The 25,786-nt window shown below is 45.0% G+C and overlaps 1 protein-coding gene across 1 annotated transcript; it reads right to left on the bottom strand.

Annotated features, from left to right (window-relative positions):
- Window positions 1-1,352: 1,352 nt before the first annotated feature.
- On the bottom strand, window positions 1,353-25,213 carry LOC306959250 (solute carrier family 12 member 2-like). The gene is made up of 26 exons (XM_079551316.1): window positions 24,617-25,213; window positions 21,247-21,372; window positions 20,762-20,837; window positions 20,598-20,693; window positions 20,314-20,453; window positions 19,086-19,196; window positions 18,025-18,133; window positions 17,425-17,552; window positions 17,198-17,282; window positions 16,961-17,109; window positions 14,698-14,805; window positions 14,326-14,449; window positions 14,110-14,211; window positions 11,447-11,602; window positions 11,269-11,368; window positions 11,061-11,172; window positions 10,844-10,984; window positions 9,986-10,092; window positions 9,774-9,853; window positions 8,680-8,790; window positions 8,475-8,588; window positions 7,817-7,928; window positions 7,540-7,626; window positions 4,361-4,496; window positions 2,843-2,910; window positions 1,353-1,589 (listed from the first exon to the last, which is right to left on the bottom strand). The coding sequence occupies exons 1-26, from the start codon at window positions 25,148-25,150 to the stop codon at window positions 1,454-1,456; spliced, it is 3,348 nt and encodes a 1,115-aa protein (XP_079407442.1). The 5' UTR covers window positions 25,151-25,213; the 3' UTR covers window positions 1,353-1,453.
- Window positions 25,214-25,786: the final 573 nt, after the last annotated feature.

The raw sequence follows: 25,786 nt of genomic DNA, 5'->3' as shown, positions 1-25,786 counted from the left end.
CCTTGATCTGTGGAGGGAATTTCATTAAATAAACCATCACCCTGAACCTCATCATTAGTGCTGAAAATGTGGTTCATGTTTGATCGGTGTCAATTGTTTTTAGTCAGCAAAAGGTACAGAAACGTTTAATCCTTATTTTATATGGTTAGATTTGTGTGCGTTAGGAAAATACCCTGTGACATTGTGTTCTCTTTACAACAGAGAAAAAGTCCCGCCGGTCCCGAGTTCTGCTTTTCCACATCCAGACCCGACTCCGACCTCAGCTCCAGTCCTGATCTTAAGGTCGACCCCCTTACGAGCTGTCAGTTCATTCGCAAATTCCTACCACCGACTCTGGAAAGCGATAAGGGGACTGTGTTTGCTCACCATGAAAGGAGTTGTTTAAACAAGGTATTTTCGACACTGCCAGTTGTGCAGAAATCTGACGGCGTTTTCACACAGGCTCTATCGTGGTCGTCCTAAAAGGCTCGTGACCTCAGCACTTTGGGCCGGTCTAAACAGCCGCTCTGAGACCCAATAATAATAAATGCAGTTGAAACTAGGGCGGTCTCAAACATGTGTGAAAACGACCTTAGATTAAAGCAGTAAATGTTGTTCTGTTTTATTTTTTGTTTCAAACCATGAAAGAGGGAGTGAGTAAATGAAATAGTCAGCTCTGGTCCAAACGCGTTCAAACCAATGGGCGCTGGCTGCTCTGCTTTATGACCACGACACTAGGGGGCCGCCATTGCTTTGCGATTGCTGTAGTACCTCCATATCGCCACTAGGCCCCCATTGAAAAGCATTGGAGTTTAGACACCTTAAAAACTACTTTAAAGCCTGGTTTCAATTTTTTCAACACTAGACTAGGCTGGATCTTCCTCCTGAGATCACGCTGGGTTAGTCGCAATATATGAAACCAGGCTGGTTTTCGCAAAAAGAATTTTTGAAATCTCGTTCTTAATGAGGGCCGGACTGTTAGCATTGGAGCAGCGCGAGCTACACGTCACGCAAGGGCCGAGTCTACGGTGAAGATCCCGCCCGTATGTCCTTTTTAGGAACATGCTTCGTCAGAGCTGGGGAGGGGGAGTCTGTAAATCCACCATGAATTCCCCCTCGACCATGGTCATTATGGTAAACGGGGAGGAGTGAGCAGAAGACGTCCATTATTTTTTACAGTCTATGGTTCAAACACATTTCTAACGTCCCAATTCTGAGCCCTTTTCACAAATTTCAGGGTCAATGTCACAGAAATGCTACATAAACTAGCCTGCAAAGTCATGAAAGTGATACAAATGCTACTTAGATGCACAGTATTGTTTTGAAAAAGAACAGAATGAATTGTATTCCTCTGCAGATGCTGTGTCAGCTCCAGGTTAAAAAGCTGCGTCTGTGGTTACCATAAGTCCATTGTGGTGCTGTAGATGTGGAGTTCTCTGCACTGCACAGGTCAGTGATGCTGCTCCGGTGGGCGTTAGGAGTAGAAGGTGAGGACGCTCTGGTGATTCCCGCGCACCAGCAGCAGCGGCGGCAGGTCATTGGTTAACGTTTCCAGCCAGCACATGTAGAGGGCGCTAGAGACCGTGCCTTTCCGGGCCAGAGGCATGGATCTGCGGGAGGAAGTCAGCCGGAAGGGAGAGTTTAAAAATAATATACACATTGTTCCTACAGACGGGGAGCAACTCTTGCCGAGGCCCCACCCCCTCTGAGGCTCCACCCCCTCTGGGTGAAACCAGCTCCTTTTATTCTATGAAGGTTCATACAAAATCTCAGATCTTTTCTTGGGTCAATAAAATAATTAGGGATGCACCGATCCGATACTGGTATCGGATACTGGAAAAAAATATCGGCTACAAATATCAGATACTGAACTGATACCAGTTTTGGTTCTCACTGCCTTTCACTTTCATGCTGTATTCATTTCATTTTGAAGAATTTAATCGCTGAGTTAGTTTCAACATCCGCAAATTCTCGATCGCCGCGCAAAATGCCACAGCTAGCAACAGCAATGCAAAGCTAGCGGAAGCATGCTAACGCTAGAAGAAGCTAATCAAGGCTGGGTCAGAAACTATGATAGAAATGCCTAAAGTAGCCTAATAAGTAAAATCGGCCACTGCTGGAGCGGCCAAGTGTTTGTATTTTAGTTTATGAAATGCTGTAAAAGAATAACTGATCTGACATATTTATTTATTCTGTTGTATGTGTTGTTATGTTATTAAGTATTAAGTTGCTAATAGATATAATTGATAATTGTTCTGTAACATCAAGACACTGATCTCACAATGGAGATAAGACCATTGACTTTTTCACTAAGAGAACGACACCTTTAAGAAAGTCTCTTGGTATCGGTTGATATCGGCAGATACTCAAACCCTCGGTATCGGTATCAGAAGCAAAAAAGCTGGATCTCTAAAAATATTCCTGGCCAGTGTCGGTGTAGTTATTTCGTCCATTGTGATGGAGGAAGTAACTACAGAGATGAGCGTCACGGTGTACACCCTTGTCCTGCATTCAACATGGCGTCTGTAGCCGTCAAGGCACCTCTTCCAGCCTTAGAGGAACAGTTGCAGTACCTGGTAGTTTTTTTGCAAGCAAGTTTACAAATGAAATTAGTGTCACAGTAATGACATTGTCTTAGCATCGCCGGGGTGACTGCATTTTGTGGCCCCATATGCCACACAGTTTTTTTCAGACGTAAATTACACTCTCTTCCCATTCATTTTAACCTCTTAACCCCTGCCTTAACCAAGTGCATTTTCTTCAGTTCATCTTTACCCAAATCTAGAAGCTTCTTGACTGGAGTTTACAGTGTACCGTCTCATTTGAACGCTACAAAATGGATCTAAACAAAAGTAAGTCTTACATGACGATGAGTTTGGCGCAGTTGGAGTGCTCCCTCAGCAGCTCGTTCAGTCGGATCTGACGGTTCGTCTGGAAAACAAGGACATTTCACTGTCGGCCACTGTTCCAGACTCAAACTTCTGCAAATCTAATTGATTCTCAAGGGGAAAATGACAGTGATGAAAGACTGCTCAGTAACAGCTGCAGTGCCATCTCACGGTTAGAAACTTTTGCTGTTGATTACTGACATAAATACAAGGAAAGAATGTATGGCAGTGTCTTGCCACTGGGTATGTTTTCAACTGGACAGATGTGAACCGTGGTGTAAACATGGACTCACCTGTAGCACTGAGGAGCATCGCGTTTGTTTAGCCTCATTAAAACTGCATAAACACACGGCAGCTTCCCCAGTTCATCTTGAGTCGCCAATGAAAAGTCGCGCTGTGTAACGAAGAATATCCGTATACTTCACCGGTGTTTGCTCGGGTTTGGAGGCGTAACTGCACTGTTGACAAGCCTCTCCCGGCAGCACGTTGAACAAGCACCCTTTTGCAAACTCGTTCCTCTTGCCGTGGCCATCTACCTTTTAGCTCGCTCTGAGCTTTTATTGTTTTCTTCATGGCAGTAATAGAAACCTCCGCTTTTCGCCAGTCCCTCACAAGTTTCTCATTCACTCCAAAATTTTCAATGGTACAGTAAGCAGTGTTAAGTTCATCGACTAAAATATTTTGTCTTAATTTTAGTCAAAGTGTTATTTTTGTGACTAAAATTGGACTAAAACTAAATGTAAAGTTGTTCATGAGACTAAAACTATGACTAAAATGTCCAGATATTTAGTCGACTAAAATAAGACTAAATAAAAATGAAAAGGAGAGACTAAAATCAGCCAAACTTCTATTGAGCGTCTGAAAGAGCCTCATCATTTAAACTCTCTGCCAAAGGATCAGCTCTGAGCTTTGTTCATGTGGAGCAGCTCCATGAAGCTGAGGAACAAGATTAAATATGATTATAATGAATATTATCAATGCAAAGTCGACTACATTTGTTTGCACTTTTAGTCGACTAAAACTAGACTCAAATTTAAGATATTCTTTTTACTAAATCTCAAATAATTACATTTTCGTCAAAAGACTAAAACTAAATAAAAATATGTTGTCAAAATGAACACTGACAGTAATTAAGTGCTTTGCAACCGTACAGGGGTAGCAGATACAGGTGCACAAGCCTAGAGCGCCCTCTAGCGGCAGTCAGTGTGAAAATAACAAAGGTGAGATGTATATATTTGGATATATAAGACGCACCGAGAGTATATGTCGCACAACCAGCCAAACCATGAAAAAAGTGCGAAAATACGGCATTTGTGCAATGAAACAGGGGCAACAACAGAGTTATTTCAGACAAAATTCCAAGTTGACAAAGCGTCATAAAATAAACATCGTAAAGGAAGAGTTCTGTTTTTTTTTTTTTTTTACTCTGCCGTTAAAACTAAGACGTTAAGAACAAAACTGGAGCTGATGAAAAGCGCTGTCACATGTTGTACCTTGGCCTTGTACAGCTCCAGCTCGTTGTCCGTGATCCTCCAGGGCTCCTGGGCCTTCAGCCGCTCGGCCTCCTCCTGCTGCATGTCGTCCTCCCTCAGTCTGTACGGCTCGATCAGCTCCTTAAAGCTCAGCTTACTGCAACAGGACACCACTTTATGTAAAAGACTGCAGACACGCAAATACTACAAAAGTCAACCTGGACACAACAAGAAACTTTGGAGCAAACAAATGTGCACAGCCAACAGCAGCTGAATGAATGAGTTCAGACCAGAATGTTTGCATGTTTGACAAGCCTATAATAATAATCATGATAATAATAATATTAGAGCAATGATATCATTTTCCAAGAAATGTAGATTATTGCCAGTTTGAATCCTATCCAAGGCTTTTCAATCACATTTAACCCCTTAACTCCCACCTAAACCGAGCACATGTTCTCCAGTTTGGCTTTACCCCAATCCAAAAACTTCTGGAAAAAAGGTGTGAAAATAGCGACAAAACTGAGCCGAAAACAATGATGGAAATGTGAGAAAAAAGTGAGAAAAGTTTGACAAAAAAAGTGCCGAAAAATTTATGGAAAAAGTGGCAAAAATGTCACAAAAAAATGACACAAAATGACAAAAAATGAGAAAAATGTGACAAAAATTTGATACAAATTTGACAAAAAAATGACAAAAAAATGACAAAAATGACAGAAAATGACAAAAAATGACAAAAAAGTGACCAAAAAAGGACCAAAAAGGACCAAAAAAGGACCAAAAAGGACAAAAAACAAAAAAAATGACAAAAATTGATAAACATTTGACAAAAAAATGACAAAAAAATTACAAAAATGTGACAAAAAATAAATAAATAAAAAAGAGTTACATAAATGAGTTGAATACCCTACAAAAAAATGATGGAAAAAAAATCTGATGACGTGAGGAAAAAGATCCTCTCGGTTCAGGCGGGAGTTAAGAGGTTAATGCCTTCATTTCATTTCATTTCATTTCATTTCATGACCTAATCACTTTCAATGCCCCATGGAAACAGTGTCCTCCTTTTCTCTTTCCCCCCACTGGGTTTTGGAGTTTTTCTTAACCATGAAGACGGGAGACCTGCTGACTTGAAATGCTGCTGATCCACTGTGGCACGTGATACTTGTTCTGTTCTTGAGCCAACGCCTGGTAAAGGACCCCCTTACTGTCCAGAAGGGTCTGACGCAACACATAAAGGGATATTTGGGACGACCTACAGGCCTTTACAGAGGAGTCCCTTAAACTCTTTATCACTGTGTTTTAATTGGACATTAACAGTGTCTAAAACATATATTTCGAATACTGTTGAGTAAATGTCTCCCAGTACAGCTACTTTTTCATCTTAGGCATTAGATCACGTTTACCTTCCTAAAAGCACTTGTTTTATGGATTGATTTGATCTGTTTTCCAGCTTCATATTGAACAACAGACTTTAACAGAACACATATTCTCTAGTTCAGCTTTACCCAAATCTAAAAGCTTCTTGACTGGAGCTTACAGCGTATAGGCCAGTGTAACACCGCATTTGAAAGCGAAGACCTACAAAACACCATTTTGTCATATTTTTGACGGTTTTTCAACGCTTTTTAGTCACTTCTTGTTGCATTTTGTCACTTTTTTGACACTATCTCAACGCTTTTTTGTTGCGTTTTCAGCCTTGTTTACGTCTCTGCAGAGCCGTGGGAAGATATTTTAGTTAGGGGGCGCTGAGGGACAAAATTTACCCCAAAATACTTTTTCTGTGCATAAATCTTATTTATTAACCTCAAACCCGAACCGAGAGCATTTTCTCCAGTTCAGCTTTACCCAAATCCTGTAGGCCAGTGTAACACCTCATTTAAAAGCTAAGACCTACAAAACTAAATGGATCTTTTTCCTCACATCAGATTTTTTTTTATCACTTTTTTTTGTTGGGCAGTCGTCTCATTTTTGTCCAATTTTCGTGACTTTTTTGTCACTTTTTCGTCAAATTATTAAAATTTTTTTTGTCAAATTCGTATCACTTTTTCATCCTTTTTTTTGTCAAATTCGTATCACTTTTTCATCCTTTTTTGTGTGCAATTTTTCATCAAATTTTTCTCACTTTTTTGTCAAATTTTTGTCAATTTTTGTCAATTTTTGTACATTTTTTGTCACTTTTTCGTCAATGTTTTCTCGCTTTTGTTCACATTTTCATCCTTGTTTTCGTCTCAGCTTTGTTGCTATTTTCACACCTTTTTTCCAGAAGCTTTAGGACTGGGGCGAAGCCAAACTGGAGAAAATGTGCTCGGTTCAGGTGGGTGTTAAGGGGTTAATATTGCCTGTCCACCAGGGGGTGCTGCAGCGCCCGCTGTTTTGACTCTTTCTTTCAAGAAGCTTTAACACATTGAGGCCGCGCTGTTTTGGGTATTTCGCTGCACAGTGCCACCAATCCAGACCATTTTTCATGATGTTTGTAGCACCACAGTGTATTCTATGTTATAGATATGGACACATGCTATGGCTCGTTTGAAAGGTGAGACTCTAAGCTCTCCGTAGGTGAAAACTGCTTAATGCCCCGTGTCCCTACGTGCATCAATTCCTGAGAAATAATAGATTTGGGTAAAGCCAAACGGGAGAAAATGTGCTGGGTTCAGGCGGGGGTTACAAACAGAAAAATAAATCAGATACGTTAAATTTACACATGTTGTTTCCATTTTACAGCAATGGAGGTTTTGGGGGCAGCAGCTCCCCTTTCAGGAGAAGCCAGATCCGGGGCTGAGTGAGAGGCAGATGCAGCAGCCCCCCCCTCCCCGCAGAAGCGCTGGATGCCACGACTATCCGCACACACCCCGTGGACAATGGACAGTCTGCCCCAGGACGGCTGTGGCTTCAATATGAATAATGAGTACTATGTTGTACTTTGAGGAACTTGTGACACAGGCTTGTAAAGTGCAATACAAGTGTAAGTGCACAAGTGTATTAATGAAGCTACAGTTAAGTTGGGGTTTTGACCAAATCACAGCTTATTATTATTCATTTATTGGGAAAATTTTCTCTACTATATGCGGCCCGCGACACGCTGCTCTAATTGGACAAAGCAATAAAAGATGTTACAAAATACTCTTTAAGCATTCTGTAACTAGATGTGGTGTAAAAGTATTCTCCCCAAGACTGAACGTAAGTGTAAAAGTGTTGTTTACTTGTGTTTCTTGGGTTTGGTGTTGATGTCTCCCAAAACAATGATGTCCGAGAAGTCGATCCTGAACCGGCTCAGCAGCATCGCCATTCTGTAGAATCAGTCAAGAAACCCACATCAGTCTGTGGTCTTTCCAACAAACACGTCACACAGCAGTCATAGAAAACACTTCAAAGCGAAGGCGCCCTGTCGCTCACGGCTGAATAAACGCATATGTATTGAAAATAAAGCTGAACCAAAATTTGAACGTAACACTTCCAAGTCATGAAAAACGTTCTCACGCTCGTCGGTCGTGGTCAATGCGGTTGATTTTCCCTCCGATGAACACGCGGATTTTGCAGTCGCCCCATTTCCCGCGGTTGGTGAGCAGGTACGGGATCAGCAGAGTCAGGCCTGAGGAGACCGGAAAACAAAATCACTTCTGATCAAGTTGTAGACTAGCGCTGGCTTCCCAAAATTCATTCCCTCTCCCATTTCATCTCACAATTTTTCCTGGCACTCTGGCAACGATTTCAAGATTGTGATTACTGTATATGAAGGAGTTACGGTAAGGTAGGGTGACCAGACGGCCCACTTTTGAACTGTCCCAGGTGATACAGTTTTCTACCAATGAATTGAAACTTCATGATTTTTGGCATCAGACATACTGTTTTTAGAGCAAGCTCAAAGATCAATCACCTCAAAGATGGAGAGTGGACTTTTATCATTCAATGTGGGAAAGAAAAGTCCAAAATTCCCATTGTGTTCCTCTTTTGGTGTGGAAACTCTGGTCACCCTAGGAAGTTAAGAAGTACTTTTATTTATTTGATCAGTGTAACTGGAGCGGCATGTTTCGAGGACCCATCACATCACTCCGTCGGCGTTCCTGTGTAACTAATGATCCATACTAGAATCATGTGAAAGAGTCTTGCCCAGGAGCACAGCAGTGAAAGCACTGACCTCCGTCGTCGAAGAGCCACCACACGTCGATGGTTCCTTTGCCCTGTTTCTTCTTGAAGATCTGGCTGGACTCGAGCAGCCGCTGGTCCGTGAGGCTCAGGGCGGGTTTTCTGTCTGTGAGAGAGGAGGCGTTTAGCCCAGATGCAGTGTGTGTGTGTGTGTGTGTGTGTGTGTGTGTGTGTGTGTGTGTGTGTGTGTGTGGTACCTCTGACGATGAGGGGGAAGTTCTGGTTACTGCTGCTCTTAGACTCGGGGTCTTTGCTTAAACTCACAGGAACGCTCAGGTCTTTGTGTTTGTCCCCTGGCGACAGCTCGTCTGAGGAGCAGCACAGAAACACACTCACAACACACTTCTTGAATGCTTCTTACATGCAACACATTTATAACACTTCTTTTTAACTTTGGCCAACTGGGTCGTAACAAGGCCCTTAACAAGAATTACCGGTCATAAAATATTTGAATGAATATTGAGTCACATCATCAATAACAGGGATGACAGGGACCTCGGACAGGACAGGCATCTGCACACTACCTGGGACACAACAGGCATCTGCACACTAACAGGGACAGGACAGGAATCTGCACACCAACTCAGACGGGACAGGCATCTGCACACTACCTGGGACACAACAGGCATCTGCACACTAACAGGGACAGGACAGGAATCTGCACACCAACTCAGACGGGATAGGCATCTGCACACTAGCTCGCAGGGGACAGGCATCTGCACACTACCTCTAACAGGACAGGCACCTGCACACTAACTCGGGACAGGACAGGCATATGCACACTACCTCGGCACGGGACAGGCATATGCACACTACCTCGGCACGGGACAGGCATATGCACACTAACTCGGACAGGACAGGCATTTGAGCACTAACTCGGTCAGGACAGGCATCTGCACGTTAACACATTCACTCGGTCAGGACAGGCATCTGCACACCAACTTGGACAAGACAGATGGAAAACTTTATCGCTGTCCACGGTATTACACACCGAGGGGGGCAGCTCTAAATGCAGGCAGCACTTTAGTCTGACTGAAGAACAATCTAGTGAATTTATGAGTTCTTAAGTTCATTACACACTTTCATCAAGTATATGTTCCTGTTGATAATTTGACCGATGGAAATTATATTTACCGGTCATTTGCTTTTCAAACCGGCCATAATCTGGCTATAGCCAGGTAACGGAACCCTGGTATTAGCACTCGTTGTACCTGCTCCGTGGATGTAGTAACTATAATAGTGGTAGTAGTATTATCAGTTGTACCTGGGGTAGTAGTATTGTTAGTAGTACCTGGCCCGTGGATATGGGAGATGTCCAGTCCATCTTGAAGTCTGAGCAGCACGACTCCAAACTGAAGGTCGAACGCATCACTGAAAAACACAAAAATAGGACAAGACTGACATAAGAGACAAGTACAAATATAACTGAAGTACACGTATTATTTCTCTCATGTAGTAAAAGTCACATCAGTATGGTGTTGAAGCAGTAACAGAAGAACGTACTGTATAGTGTTGACGTAGAGCTCGGTGTCTCTCATGTTGCCTTCGCTCCAGCTGTGTTTGAAACCCATCACAAGAGTGTTGGGTCTGAGGCGCCCCAAGCCCATCGCCTGGTGGACAGGAGAGGAATTACAACTACTACTACTACTACTACACCACAGCCCACCGCCTGGAGGACAGGAGAGGAATTACAACTACTACTACTACTACACCACAGCCCACCGCCTGGTGGACAGGAGAGGAATTACAACTACTACTACTACTACACCACAGCCCACCGCCTGGAGGACAGGAGAGGAATTACAACTACTACTACTACACCCCAGCCCACCGCCTGGAGGACAGGAGAGGAAATACAACTACTACTACTACTACACCCCAGCCCACCGCCTGGAGGACAAGTGCGGTATTACAACTACTACTACTACACCCCAGCCCACCGCCTGGAGGACAGGAGAGGAATTACTACTACTACTACTACACCCCAGCCCACCGCCTGGTGGACAGGAGAGGTATTACAACTACTACTACTACACCCCAGCCCACCGCCTGGAGGACAAGTGAGGTATTACAACTACTGCTACACCCCAGCCCACCGCCTTGAGGACAGAAGAGGAATTACAACTACTACTGCTACACCCCAGCCCACCGCCTGGGGGACAAACAAAATAAAGTTAGTATTACTACTACTACTAGAGCGAAGCAGCACTCTGGTGTCAAAAATAACAAATGCGTATTCCATTGGTAATGTTATTTCGCCTTATTTTAGACTAATCCAAACTACTACAATTCAACACAAATGATCTTCTTTCAAGAGTATAATTTATCTCATTTATTCCCATTGTGCAGCATCAAACCGACCTGCAGCAGGAGCTGGGCGCCGTAGCGCAGGTTGTCGGAGAACACAGGAGTGTAAAAAGCTCGGATCTTCTTCTTCTGGAGCCATCGCTGACACCGACTGTGCTCCGCCGACAGCTCCCTGAAGTTCGGCCGACGACTCAGCTACAACGACATCATCTTCCTCGCTTAAATCGTGCAGAATGTTTCATGATCTGAGTAAAAGCTAAGTGCTACTCACAGCTTTGACGTGTCCACAGACCATGAGGCCGATGTTCTTGGTGAAGGAGTTGACCAGGTTTAGCAGAGCGGGTCGAGCGTTTGGGTAACCAGCCATCACCAGGCACTGAGGTCTGCAACACAGATGCAAGAAGGTCAACCTTGAAGTTCTACAGCCTCTAAAAGTCTGCAGGGGACACAATTGAATAATTCGACTGAGGAGGCCACACCTGAAGTTCTTGACATGATCTGGGACCACGGTGAGGTCCAGGCAGTGGGTCAGAGCCTGGTTATAGATCAGCGCCTGAGTGGACGAGCCCCAGTTCACGTCTGCAAACAGCAGGAGATAAAAACCATGAATCGGCCACATGTAAACGCAGGCATGTATTAAGTGGTAACTCCTCAGACCTGGCTTCTTGTATCCCACGTAGATGTACAGCGCCAGCACGATAAGCAGCGTGACCAGCGCCGCCCACCAGTTGATCACGAACATCACGACGCAGCAAAGCACGGCACCGGCCAAGGACACCCACATGTTGTAGTACTTAAAGCTGGGGCGCCACCCTGAGGACGCAGAGGGCAGTACTCAGTAAAACAAAAGTGAACTAAATATGACAAAAGAAAACGCTGTGAAAAAACACATCTTTACTGTTAACAGTGTTCCACTTCAAACTTGAATATTACCAAAAATATTCCCGTCACTACAAAAAAAGAAATACTTCCAAACATAAAGAGCTCTAAAGAGTACAAATTGAAAGCTGACAAAGCACCTTTAGCAAAAATCCCGCCCCCTTAGTTACTGTTTCTTCTTGACTTCTTGGTAGGGCAGAAGTGCGTGTTAAGGGCTTATCTCACCGGCCTGAAGAATGGCCAGGAGACTAGTTGGAGACTCGAGTTGCCGCTGGTCACAGAGATGTCTCCGATATGTTCCCTGGAGATGTGGCGAGTCTCCAGATAGTCTTGGTGGAAGCTAACATATTCAATTGTTCAATCAAGACTTGAAAAAGTCTCCAAGAGGTCTCCACCTGGTCTCCGAGAGGTCTCCACCTGGTCTCCACCTCTTCTCCGAGAGGTCTCCACCTGGTCTCCACATGGTCTCGAAGAAGTCTCTGCATGGTCTCTGAGAGGTCTACGCGGAAGCGGTTAGGTCACTAAAGCTATATGTTGTCCTCAACCTGTGAGACGTCCTCAATCTTCTGTGACGTCCCTGCAATGTCTCAGAGATACCAAGGAGATCTCAAAGAGACCGCATCTCCGTGACTAGCGGCAACTCTAGGCTACAACTATAGTCTCCAGGCCAGTGAGATAGGCCCTTTGTATGCGTGCCATCAGTCCGGGTTGCGGAGACAGTCAGACGTGGCAGTTTCTGCAACGTCTCCGCAACTCTGTCCGGTGAGATAGGCCATTTGACTCGTTTTGATGCAATACCAATACCATGAATGTATTTAAAATATACAACAAAAGGAACATTATAGTATCAAGGCTAAAGCTGGGCTTACAATGTATGGATTTCTAAACGATTTTAAAAGTGCCAAGTTTATCATCTACTCACACTGTGCCAGTGAAACACATACAAGGAGTGGTGCTCACACTGTAAGAGTGACATGACCTGGGCGACAGCTTGGTCCGTCCCACCGTCTAAATATCTGAACATTAGCTAAGCAACTTTGGCATGGTTAATTTGACAAATAGCCTAAGACTTAGCCTACTTTAATTTATGGATATGTTGATGAAGACGTTATCAGTGGTGTATTACCCTTACGCACCTGTGCCCTCTCTCCTCCTGGCACCTGCATCTGTATTTTACCTGTATTTGAGCAGCTCTAGGACCACGCGACAATACCAAACACGTTAGAAAACCTTGATTCCACAATTAATAAGCAGGCTAAAGCTAACGTGGCTGGTGCTAGCATCCACAGCAGCTGTGCCTCATTAAGTAGAGGCTAGAGGCCGACCGATATGGGCTTTTGTAAGGCCGATGCCAATATATTGGGATTTTAATTGACCGATGCCGATATGCACAACCTATTTTTGTGGCAGATTTTTTTCACATTTCTTGTCTATAATCCTATATAAGGCTTCTAAAGTGTAAAATGTGTTGAACTGTGACAGCTGGGGCGTTTTATTAGGGGCTTATGGCTGATTTTCTAAAAACATTCATGACCTGGTTCACAACTTACAGTGATCTGATGATAGATAGATCGATTATTTCACAAAATAAAATAAAATACAAACACTTAATCAATGCAGCAGTGGTTTTAGTTTTTCTTTACGTGATCCAATCATAGTTTCTGTCCCAGTCTTGCTTTGTTGTTGTTAGCATTAGCATCCTGCCACCAGCTTTAGCACACAGATGCTAACAGCAACATTTTGTGCAACAATCAAAATCCAATTCTCCAGCATCAAACTGAGCTGCAGCATGTCCATATTCACTGAGGTTTAGCCGGTGAAACTGGTGTTTAACAGGCTTCTTTAAGACCGATTTTCATTGTAATGTTGCTCAGTCCCCTTGAGGCCTAAGAGGTTGTTGTTGCTTGTTTTAAAGCTCTGACTGAGCTCTTTCCAGCACAAAAAACGGGAAGTCTCCAGGTTGCTTCCTATCAGTGTTATATCAGTGTTTATTAGAATTAGATCGGCCAATAGCCAATATCGAACAAATCCCCATATATCGGCCGGACGATATTTGTTTACGCAGATTAAGTAGACATGTGCTCAGGGTGCGACTCAGCCCTTCAAAGTAATACAATAGAACTGGGAAGGCTTTTAGACGGCAATAGGACTAAAATGGCATGTGTGTGAGGGTTCTATGACTGCTGCTGCTGCTGTGTTTAAAGTGGCTTAAAATGACTTCATGTTTATGTCCCAACTTGGGCTCTTTCTCCCGAGTTTGCACACCCGGACTCAACATTGACCAAGCACGTGAGTTATTGCTTGGAGTGTATGTTAATTCAAATTTGTCGCCCAGAGTTAGAGGAGATCATTCACTAGTTCCCCACAACAGCAGCACGTCTGTCGGCCACCACTAAAGCGGCCCAGACGACTGCCGTCCGAAAACCTCCGCTCAGATTTACCTGGGGAGTTGGCGAGCGAGGCGTGGAACACTGAGAAGTTGATGAGGGCGTAGGAGGCCAGGAAGAAGTTGGAGATGATGGGAGCGATGATGTTCAGCTCAGCTTCGGAGGAACAGGAGGACAACGTCAACATTTACAGGCCACAAGCGTACAAGCCAGGACAGACCCCGCCCTCTCCCCACCCTGACCCCGCCCACATCCCGCCCCGGCACTGACCGATGAGGATGAAGGCCAGGCCGATGCAGAAGGTCAGCACGTATCCGCGTAGAGGCTCGTTGTTTTTACCGTATCCTTTGGCAAAAAAGCCCAAACCCGGATAAATGTTGTCTTTGCACAGAGCCTGAACAGACACAGAATTACACAGAATTATATAATGCTGGCTCCTGCTTAGGCCCTGATTTATTAAGCCCGGTGCTAAATTGTTTAGTTTTTGAATGCACAGGTTGAAAGTGGACATTTATTTTTGTATAAATTCAAATTTTGTCTTGTTTTTTTGGGTCCGATAACCATATTTGGATTACAGTCGCATTCCATGGAGAAAACTCGCAAAAAATCTCAACATTGACCGCCTGTAGCACCGTCACTGACCTGGAAGACTTTGGGGGCGCTGACGAGCGAGGCCAGGGCCGAGGACAGCGTCGCGGAGAAGATCCCAGCGGAGATCAGGGGCCCGAACGCCGACACCAGGCTCATCACCTGCAAAACACGTACAACTGGGAACTCATCACAAGCTCGGCCAACATCCCAGAGTTCACTATATGATCAAGCAATAAAAATATAAATAAAGGCTAACGTAAAACTTGTTGAGCCCCACAATACAAATCAAAGATGTAGCATTTGTAAACAGCACCGTGTTTGTGTGAGCGAATGAATGTTTTGTAGCCTCAGTGTTGTGTTTAGATTAGACCTCACTGACTGAATACATTGCAAAAAGGGGCACTATATTGTAAGGTGTAATAATACCTTAGGAGCACTTCGACTTTACTGTGCGGACGTCGAAGTGCTCCTAAGATGTTACAACACCTCACAATATAGTAACTTATTATCCCCTCAGAAAATCAGCATTAATTTTGTGTAACTAGACTCACGTAACCGTATTTAAATAGGGAAAATGTGGAACCCCCTGTGTGGGTCCAAAGAGAAGAGGAGGAGAGGCTAAATGCTAACATCTTTAGTCTTGTTGTGTCTGACTGAGAACGCGCGTAAAGACCAGACAGGTACACATCCACTCGTCTAAGCTCAGGTAAGAACATATCTCAGTATGCAAAAAAACGGTGGCCTGTTCCTTTGATATAAAATATTGGTTAAACTAAAATATAACATGTAACCCAATGATCGAACAAAACAACGTATGTCATGTTGATGTGGAGGCTGCCATCTACTGTTTGTATCGGCCAATTACAGCCTGATTCCAATAAAAACTTCATCAAATAAAACAGATTTTAAAATGTTGCAAGATTATTGCAAAAATATGAGACTGTGATTAGTAGCAATCCTTAATCCTTATGATCACACTGGCATTTGTTGTTATGATGGGTTTTACAAGAAAAATCCCAACAGTCAGTGTACCAATGCAACATTACATTGGCTCGCGTAATTATGCTGGACCAAGATGGCGGCGTGCCGTCTGTATTGCGACAATGGAACGAAGCCACTGAGGGCATTTCTGTGATTTCTATGGGGACGCCTCCCTCTGTGACCCTTGACCTGGAAGTCGTTCATTAGGCCATACTGGCAGCCTCCCTCTCTGACCCCTGACCTGGAAGTCGTTCATGAGGCCGTACTGGCAGCCTCCCTCTCTGACCCCTGACCTTGAAGTCGCTCACGAGGCCGTACTGGCAGCCTCCCTCTCTGACCCCTGACCTGGAAGTCGCTCATGAGGTCGTACTGGCAGCCTCCCTCTCTGACCCCTGACCTGGAAGTCGCTCATGAGGCCGTACTGGCAGCCTCCCTCTCTGACCCCTGACCTGGAAGTCACTCATGAGGCCGTACTGGCCGCCTCCCTCTCTGACCCCTGACCTGGAAGTCACTCATGAGGCCGTACTGGCAGCCTCCCTCTCTGACCCCTGACCTGGAAGTCGCTCATGAGACCGTACTGGCAGCCTCCCTCTCTGACCCCTGACCTGGAAGTCACTCATGAGGCCGTACTGGCAGCCTCCCTCTCTGACCCCTGACCTGGAAGTCACTCATGAGGCCGTACTGGCAGCCTCCCTCTCTGACCCCTGACCTGGAAGTCGCTCATGAGACCGTACTGGCAGCCTCCCTCTCTGACCCCTGACCTGGAAGTCGCTCACGAGGCCGTACTGGCAGCCTCCCTCTCTGACCTCTGACCTGGAAGTCGCTCATGAGCCCGTACTGGCAGCCTCCCTCTCTGACCCCTGACCTGGAAGTCGCTCATGAGGCCGTACTGGCAGCCTCCCTCTCTGACCCCTGACCTGGAAGTCGCTCATGAGGCCGTACTGGCCGCCTCCCTCTCTGACCCCTGACCTGGAAGTCACTCATGAGGCCGTACTGGCAGCCTCCCTCTCTGACCCCTGACCTGGAAGTCGTTCACGAGGCCGTACTGGCAGCCTCCCTCTCTGACCCCTGACCTGGAAGTCGCTCATGAGGCCGTGCTGGCAGCCTTCCTCTCTGACCCCTGACCTGGAAGTCGCTCACGAGGCCGTACTGGCAGCCTCCCTCTCTGACCCCTGACCTGGAAGTCGCTCACGAGGCCGCACTGGCAGCCTCCCTCTCCGACCCCTGACCTGGAAGTCGCTCATGAGGCCGCACTGGCAGCCTCCCTCTCTGACCCCTGACCTGGAAGTCGCTCATGAGGCCGTGCTGGCAGCCTCCCTCTCTGACCCCTGACCTGGAAGTCGCTCATGAGGCCGTACTGGCAGCCTCCCTCTCTGCAGATGGAGAAGTCGTAGCCCAGCGTGCAGGCGGCGTCCGTGCAGTTGACCGTGTCGCTGATCGTGTCGTTTTGGTCGCCCGTCGCGTCCCTCACGATGCACGCGCCTGAGCACACAGAGCGGGAGGGTCACGGGTTTGAGTTCCAGAACAGTGTGGGGCTTCTCTGTGACAGGTTTATGTACTGCGGTCTCACCTGTGGAGATGGTCACGCCCACGTAGGTGAGTCCTGTGATGAGGATGGCCAGGAGCGTTCCTTTGGGGATCGCCGACTGAGGGTCCTGAGGAGAACATCAAACAGAAACGTCTTCCTCTGCATCCTCTGCTCGCACTCAACTCACCACACATCCTCTTTCTATACCCAAAATATGTTTTCCTGGACTGTGTTACTCACACTGAGGTGTTTCTCCTGCCATTACTCACAGTGAGGTCTCCTGAGATGTTGGCTCCTGCTAATATCCCAGTGGCTGCAGGGAAGAAGATGGCAAAGACGGAGAAGAAGGTCTCGTCGTCTCTGAAGTCTGGACCCAGGTTCTCCAAGAAAATGGCCGCTGTTCAGGGTCAGATGTTACCTGTTTTATTTAACTTTCAACCCGAAAAACAAGGAGATAGCCCCCCCCCCCACCACCATTAATAACTAGTTTATTCAAAAACTAAACAAGATCCAATATACCTCTGAGCAAATCTTTAGAACTAAAACTAAACTATAAACTTAAACCTTGCCCTGTCCATTATTTACACTTAGTTCCTAAAAATATAAGCATTTTTTTTTTTAAATTACACATAAAACGCCTTAATTTAAAACTTAAAATGACAGAAAACTTGAATTCTCTCATATTTATGTCAGTAATCTACAGTTTCAAATTGATGTCTCTAAATCTTTTTAGCGCCTTAAAATGACTGTCTTTGTTCTGGCCTGGTTCATTATTGAAGACAACCATCGATAATCATCTACATCAGGCTTAAATCGTTGTTTTCCACTTAAAATATTGAACAGAAAGCATTAGAGATTATGACACTGACTGTTGTATCCGAAGAACCCTTTGGGCTCCTTGTCGGTGGACGGCATGAAGGTCCCGATGAAGTAGTTTGCGATGGCGGCGAGGAGGATCACCAGCAGCACGATCTGAGCCTGACACATGAGCAGAGTCAATGTTACTTACATTATATCACAGATAGAGTTACAAACAGTAAACGTCATCTTGCTGTGGAGTTATTTGACTGCGTCGCTGGCGAGAGGGCATGTAGGCTATAATATGGAAGAAAAGTAAAGAGGTCGACTGAGGCGGTTTAGTACAAGCAGCGGCCTCACATTCTTTTCCTCGTTACATCGCGCTGCCTCGTGTTCTTCCTTTAGCATTACACACTTTAATAAGCTTTATCGGTCAAACTAAGTACTTGAGTTAAACACTGTCCCTGTACGGTGTACAGCCGGTCCCACTGTGACGCGGGTCGGCACTCGCTCGGCCGTAATTGAGCTAATTTGTCGAATTTTTGGAATATAACTGACCTTGCATCAAATGAACAATCGCATTTTGAGGGACTATTTTCTAGCAGATCACTCCGCCGCCGCGTAGCTTATACAACCACGAAGCTGATGCTGCTCAAATATAAGTTATTTTAAATGCAAAGTGGTTAAAATTACTCTATCGACACAGACATTTATATGGTTAGTCTGGTGCTATAAGTGATTTGCCTCAGGTGCTCTGTGGAGCGGGTCAGACTGTTTTTAATGCAGGCTAGCTGATATCGTAAAAAAATATCTCCAGGTACCAGCAACACTCTGGATAACTAGGAAATGAGGCCCTATGTCAAAAATCCTGAAATATCCCTTTAAGTAAACAGATAAACAAAACAGAATAGTGTCTATAAAACGGAGCAAGTTTGTTTATTTGGTCGGGACAGTGCATGTTAGTGAACACACATGGGTCTCAGGCATGTAAACATGCTACAGCAGATTGTAACCGGAGAGTGTTCCGCCTGGCACCTTTATGTTAATGATGTCATTTTTACAAAGTGTTACAAGCGTTGTTGTTTTTTTTAAAGTGCTCTATAAATGAAGTTGGATTGGACCTGGTCTGTACCTTTGCCTCCCACTCCATCCCGGCTACAGAGATGCCCAGCAGCAGAATCACCGTCAGAGTCCCCACGATCCGGATGTCGTTCAGCTCATCGGTCATCAGCGCGTCCACGTCCTGCAGGGGAAAATGTAATCAACATGTAATAGGTCGCATGGACGCCATTTTAGAAAGTCATGTGACAATGTGAGTCAGAGCAGAGGCCGATACGACTCAACGGGAAAGAGAGAGCTTTGGAAAGAAATGCCCAAATGTTTTCCCTGATCATTATTTGGAAGTGACTGTATATTCATCTTATGGCTGGAAGTCCTTTCATCTTTTGGATGCATTCATGAGACAGTCCTGTGTCCAGGGGTGGGTCCCGTTCCATTCCGATACATGAACGATACTCTTTGAGATACCTATACTAAAATATTATTAAAAATCAGTGTTGCTCCCGGTATGGGAACCACCCCTCCTGGAACCATCACCTTAACGTGGTGGAGGGGTTTGAGCACCCGAATGATCCTAGGAGCTCTGTTGTCGGGGGCTTCGTGCCCCTGGTAGGGTCTCCCATGGTAAACTGGTCCTAGGTGACGGGTCAGACAAAGAGTGGTTTAGAAGCCCCTTATGAGAGACCAACAGGCCCGGGTAAAATCGTGAGGCCGTCCTTCCGTGGACCCACCACCTGCAGGAGGAGCCATAAGGGGCAGGTGCAATGTGATCTGGAAACGTACAAGTGGAAGAAAATGGATGGATGGATGGAGTGTTGCTTTTGTCTTCTTTTTTTTTAGGAAAGTAATCATAAAGTAGACAGGTCATACTTTCATCATTGTGTAAGGCTAATTCAAACAGCACATTTTTGCCTAAAATACACCAGATTACACTCAATTGTATCTGATTATTCCAAAAATTTCACAGGTAGGACTGGCTGTTGCTGTAACTTTCTGGGAGTACATGAAATGGTTTCATGTAACAGACATGGTTTCATGTCTGTTACATGTAATAATCACACAGCCTTTCATATATCGACCTAATGTAGTGTTCTGAGTCTTCTAGATTAGAGTGTAGGTATTGGAAAAAGCCTCGTTCAATTATCGGTATCATAAATCAAGAATTTTTAAAGAACCGTTATTGAAAAAAAAAGTGACAGTACCCAGCTCTAGTCATGTGTGATGAAGCAGCAGCGGAATATTCTGCAGCGTGGTTTTAAAGTCAACACATTAGCTATCGGCTGTGTGCAGTTCTCACGTACGTTGAGCATCTCGACCACGGTCTCAGCGAAGCCCACCACGTACATGGCCACGGCCACGGCGTTGGCGAAGGCGAAGATCAGACCGATCGACCCGCCGAACTCTGGCCCCAGACTCCGAGAGATGAGGTAATACGCCCCGCCTGGACAAAAACGGAACAACAAGCAATAAGCCTGGACAAAAACGGAACGGAAACAGGAGAAGGTTAGCGCCCCCTGTGGTGAAACGGAAACTCTCGTCCATTGAAATGAATGGGCAGATTTGTCAAATATGAACGGCGCCTCACCTCCTCGCACGAAGCCGTTGGTGGCGATGGCGGAGGTGGACAGTCCGGTGATGGTGGTGACTACCGTGGCCATGAGGATGATAGCGATGGTCAGGCCTGGACACAGCTCATTATTAATAAACATGCAATGACAACGTTACGTCACTGAAATAGGCGGGTGTTACCGATGCCGGCCTGTCCCACGATCCAGGACATTCGGATGAAGAGCATCACGCCCCAGATGTTCAACATGCAGCGGATCTAGAACATGACATTCATCCCCTTGTTATGTTACAGAGGCACCTGAAGATGTGGCGCTTCAATCATCTAACCACACAAGCAGAGGTCACCAGAGGAGCCTCATTTCATGGGTCACCAGCACAGAGATCTGCAACCAGTTACTCTTCCAACGTTTTGTATGGAACTCTAACATTTATCTAAATATAGTAAAAGGATAAAGTAGAACTCCTCAACATTTACTGTCTGTCGTGCTTTACAGTTACTTTCTTTGGCGCTAAACGTTTTCACAGAGTGAGCCTCCTCTCGCTTCAGCTAGGATCTCTGTTAAAGGAACGGGATCTTGAAGAGAGATAAATTATGAATACATCACTGGCTGACATTGTCCCAGCTCTAGCATCCAAGTATACAGCTGTTAAAAAGACTGACTGACCAGGACTCCTTTGACCCATCCGAACTTGATCATTCCTCCTTTGGCTTCCTTCTTCGCCAGAGCCGCCGCCGCCTCCTCCGCTGCTGACGGCTCATCCCCATTGGCCAGGCCCTCCTCGAACGGCTCCTGTACACCAATCAGAGGACAGGAGGGTTCAAATGGACCAATCAGAGGACAGGAGAGTTCAAATGGACCAATCAGAGGACAAACAGGAGAGAAGCCAGCATTTGATTAACACCTTACAATAGGCTAAAATGTGAATTAAATTACTTATCAGAGTCTGGGGCTGACAGACAGAAATGTGGCTGTGAATCTGCGCCTGAGGCCTCTCCGACACCGGTCACTCAACTAGCACAGGGCCCTCGCCGTGTTTACAGCAGATCTATTCAAATGTGTGTGCTGAGTGGGTGAGTGTGACGTCTCTGAGGGGGACAGGAATGTGCCCCGTCTCTGACCCTCGGCCCGGGTCAGCCACTGCCACAGACACGAGCTATCATCGGAATCTTTATTTATGTCATTCTAATACTGCATGTACATAAACACTTCTAGCTTTGAAGGTTTTACGTAATGTTACCCTCTCCAGAGTTGGTGCAAAAGAGTTCAAAACCCACCTGTTTTAAGAGCCCACAATCCAAACCAAGGCTGAATATTAAAAACTGTCTTTGACACAACTAACTGTCAAGTCCAATGATTTTGCTTCAAGTTAATTTGTTTTCAATTCTATTGGTCAAAAAGAAAACACATCGCAATAGCAGAGGCTACGGATATTAGCCTATCAACACACACGATTCATACACCATGTACTAGTACTTGCAAACATTTTCCATAGACTAACATGAGCCAAAAACAGTATAAAAATAATAAACACTACTGGTAAATACATCTAACACACAGTACAGTAGTGTCCAAATGTTTTAATGTAAACAATAACTCTGGTATTTTACATATTTAAATCTCCATTAGTTTATTATTGCTGCAAATACCATGATGCTTAGCGATATGACATCACGTCCTGAACGCTATACGTTAAGTGTGTTGGTTGGTGGTGGTCGGAGGGACCGTTGGCGCAGATGTGAGCAGCCTCACTTCTGTCAGTCTGCCCCAGGTGAAACTGTGGCTACAAATGTAGCTTACCACCATCAGCATGGAGTGAATGAACCCCCTCCCTTTCATGTGTGAAGAGTTTGGGTGTGACTTGTGTCATATGAAAAGTGCTCTACAAATAAGATTCCCCCCTTCCCTGTTAAGTGATGATGTCATCGCCCCACTTCCAGGTCCAACTGAACTTTAGCCCCATTGACTCTAATAGGATTTAGCTGATTTCAACCAGCTTTTCCGACATTGATTAATTTATGGGTTTAAATATTTAAATATAAAAATATCTTTCTATCTATTTTTCCGAGAGAAATGGTGAGCTATATTATTCTAATTTGGAGTAAAAGCGTTTGTGGTCTGTTATCTGTGTTATTTCAACAGGAGATTCAGATAAAGTTGCATATTTTGCTGTGTTTATCTGTGGAACTCTCAATTGTTTGGCCCAGGAAGTGGCTTTTTATTGTGTGTGTAACAAAGGTTGGTGCTAGCTCGTGGGCTCGGGAGGGACGCTCTACGTTGATTGGTCATTAGGCTGCTCTGCCTGCAGTGTTTCTGAGCTGTGGCGCTTAAGACAAAATATTTGATCAAACAACTCATTCATAATGTTTCGGGACGAAACAGGCTCAGTTTCTATTGAATCAGAATAAGAATAGTGTTTATTGCCATTATTTAGAACAGGTTCACAAACTAGGATTTTTTCTCGGTACAATCGTGCAAAATAAAACATACAACACAGAATTCATAACAAGTTTAAGGCTAGATTAACATGATTCCACTTGAGCTCACCTAGTATTTTTGAAACTACGATGAAGGTCATAAACATTTGCATTCTACAGGTTACTGTTAACCCAGTAAATAGAGCTATTGGCTCATACTAATTGGCTACTTCTCGCAATATTGATGCTTTTGCTGATTGTTACTGGGCACAAGTAGCTTCTTTTCTGGCTGTTCAAAATCCTCCAAAGCCTTTAACAGCATGATACTACTGGTATCCTCCCTCCCGAGCCGGTGTCGTGCCATCGGTCCGATAACCCATTAGTCCGACGTGTCATTATTCCGAAAATGTACCATTGAGCAGAGGTGCCATTAGTCCGACAGCTCTAACCCAGCTGTGCTGTGATCTAGCAGCAACCCTTAACAAACGTATATTCTGGATATCTGACTGATATTCATTTGATAGAGTGATTTTGATTTGATTGATTGACTTTGATTTCATGGATTGATTTTGATTTCATGGATTGATTTTGATTTGATAGATTACTCGGGGAGATATTGGTCCTTGTGTGAATCTAGCATTATACATCCGTATGTTTTTGAACAGACCTATATGGTTCAAACGTACTGCACTGAACGGAAAGATACAGTACTTTAGCGTCAGGATGATATAAACAGGCTGCACTCATCACCAAAAGTCACATCGCCCCTTAACTTTACCAAGATTTATTTTTAAGCTAACTACACAGCCATAGGTTTGTTTTTGCTACCACTAACCTTGATAACCTTATAATTCAGCAATTAGCTCACATCGTGACACAGAAGTAAAAATGACCTGGACTTGACATTAGCATGCTAGGAGGTTGTTAGCTTGAATATGGGTGCGCACCTATGTTGTACCTATAGATACAGACGGCATCTCGTCATAGAAGGGGGCGTGGCTTCGCTGAGGGGGAAAATAGAATCTTTAGAGAAACACAATTTTCCACTCTTTTTTGTCATTTTCTGGTGGAATATCAACTTATTTATCACATAAATAAAGTCAAGTGTAAATCGGGCCCATTTGGATATTTTCTTACAGCAGATTGTTCAGTAGAAGTGAAAAAACGGCAGTTGTAGCTAGCACTAGCTAGCCGTTAGCATTAGCCCGATGCTAACATGTAGCATCAAGTTAGCATTCTCCGTTATTCATGTATTTATGGGCTGTTGAGCCACTTTGCTCCTCCCCATGTCTTTGTATCATTATTTAGTAGAAACTATGTTCATAATTCAGTATTTGTTACAGTCGTTTTTGAATAATTAGAGAAAATATTCATTTTTTCAAAATTGTTTTCCCCCTTAACTGTTTGGCGATTCCAGAGATGCCGTCTGTATCTATGCGTGCGATGGTGAGTTGGTATCAACCAATCACAAGTCAAGAGAGTGAAACGTCTTACGTTAATCATAACCCTGACCCTGCCGTAGCCACTTAGCGGGCTGGAGCCAAATCTTCATGCATCGATTGACAGGGGAACTAGTAGGTTTTCACGGTTTATCTCTGTTCCTGTAGATGAAGACTTACCTTGTCGAGCTCGTCGTGCAGTTCGGACAGCGAGGGCCGGATGAGCTTCTCCCCGAGCGGCGCGGCGGTCTGCCGGTAGAAGTCGATGTTGGGGACGGCGTCGATGGTGTTGTGTCCGAAGGTCCGCATGTAGTACGTGTTGGAGTGCGAGTCCGAGATGTGCGACACCCCGGACAGGTGCGTGTGGCCCGTGCCCGTGGAGTGCAGGCTCACGGAGTCGCTCTTCAGGGGGTCGGGCTCTAGGAACACGTCCGGAGGAGCCCCCAGGTCCCATTCCGAGAAGCCCACCACCCGGAACCGGCCGCGGGACTCGTCTGTGGGCTTCACCGCCTCGGCTGGGGCAGGGGGGGCGAGAGCTGGGGCCGGAGGGGCAGAGGAGGGAGCGTACACTGGGACAGGAGCGGGGGCTACGGCGGGTGGGACAGGGGCCGGTGGAGGAGGTGGGGGGCCCGCTGGAGCAGAGCCGGTGGCCGGTGCCTCACTGACAACATTCACCTGGAAGCGGCTCTCTGAAGAGGCCTTTTCTCCAGACATACTTAAGTCTCAAAAATAACAGTTTTCAAAAAATGTGTACAAAGAAAATGTCTCTAACCATTTTAAGCAAAGAACTAATGTAAAAAAGTTTCTAAAAAAGTCCTATCTTATAATATCAAGTTAAGAACACAAAAAGTTATTCCGTTATTATCGCACCTTCAGCACAAAACAAGACACAAATATTGATATGGAATTACATTAACTACAGATCAAATATTCACCCAAAAATGTGGCCAAAACCGTGAAATCCTGAAAAGACACTGAAGGCTCCAGGTCAAGGTAAGTCCTCCCGGAATAAAAGGTCAATATGAAGAAGTTGCCGGTGAATTCCCATGGTGTGTCCAGAGCCGAGGCAGAGCTCACACTGGGCTCCTCTGTTCCACTGATGTCACTGTCCGCCTCCGACTGGAACCATGTCACTGTGAGGCGCACGGACACAAACTCCCCACATTACTGCAACTTCCTTTCAATCAAACGGGAAGTGAGATTTGAGAACTAAAGCACGACCTAACCGAGGGCAAATATGATTAACCCAAATAAAAAACAATGACTCACTCAGGATGGACATTTTACTTATTCTAAAGCCACTGCAAAAAGTAATTAACTAGACTAGTATAAACATCTCAATTTTTTGTT

This window comes from Gobius niger (assembly GCF_951799975.1).
Source record: "Gobius niger genome assembly, chromosome: 1".
NCBI classification, from domain to species: domain Eukaryota; kingdom Metazoa; phylum Chordata; class Actinopteri; order Gobiiformes; family Gobiidae; genus Gobius; species Gobius niger.
Note: the sequence above shows the minus strand (reverse complement) of the source record. Positions and strands in the feature narration are given on the sequence as shown.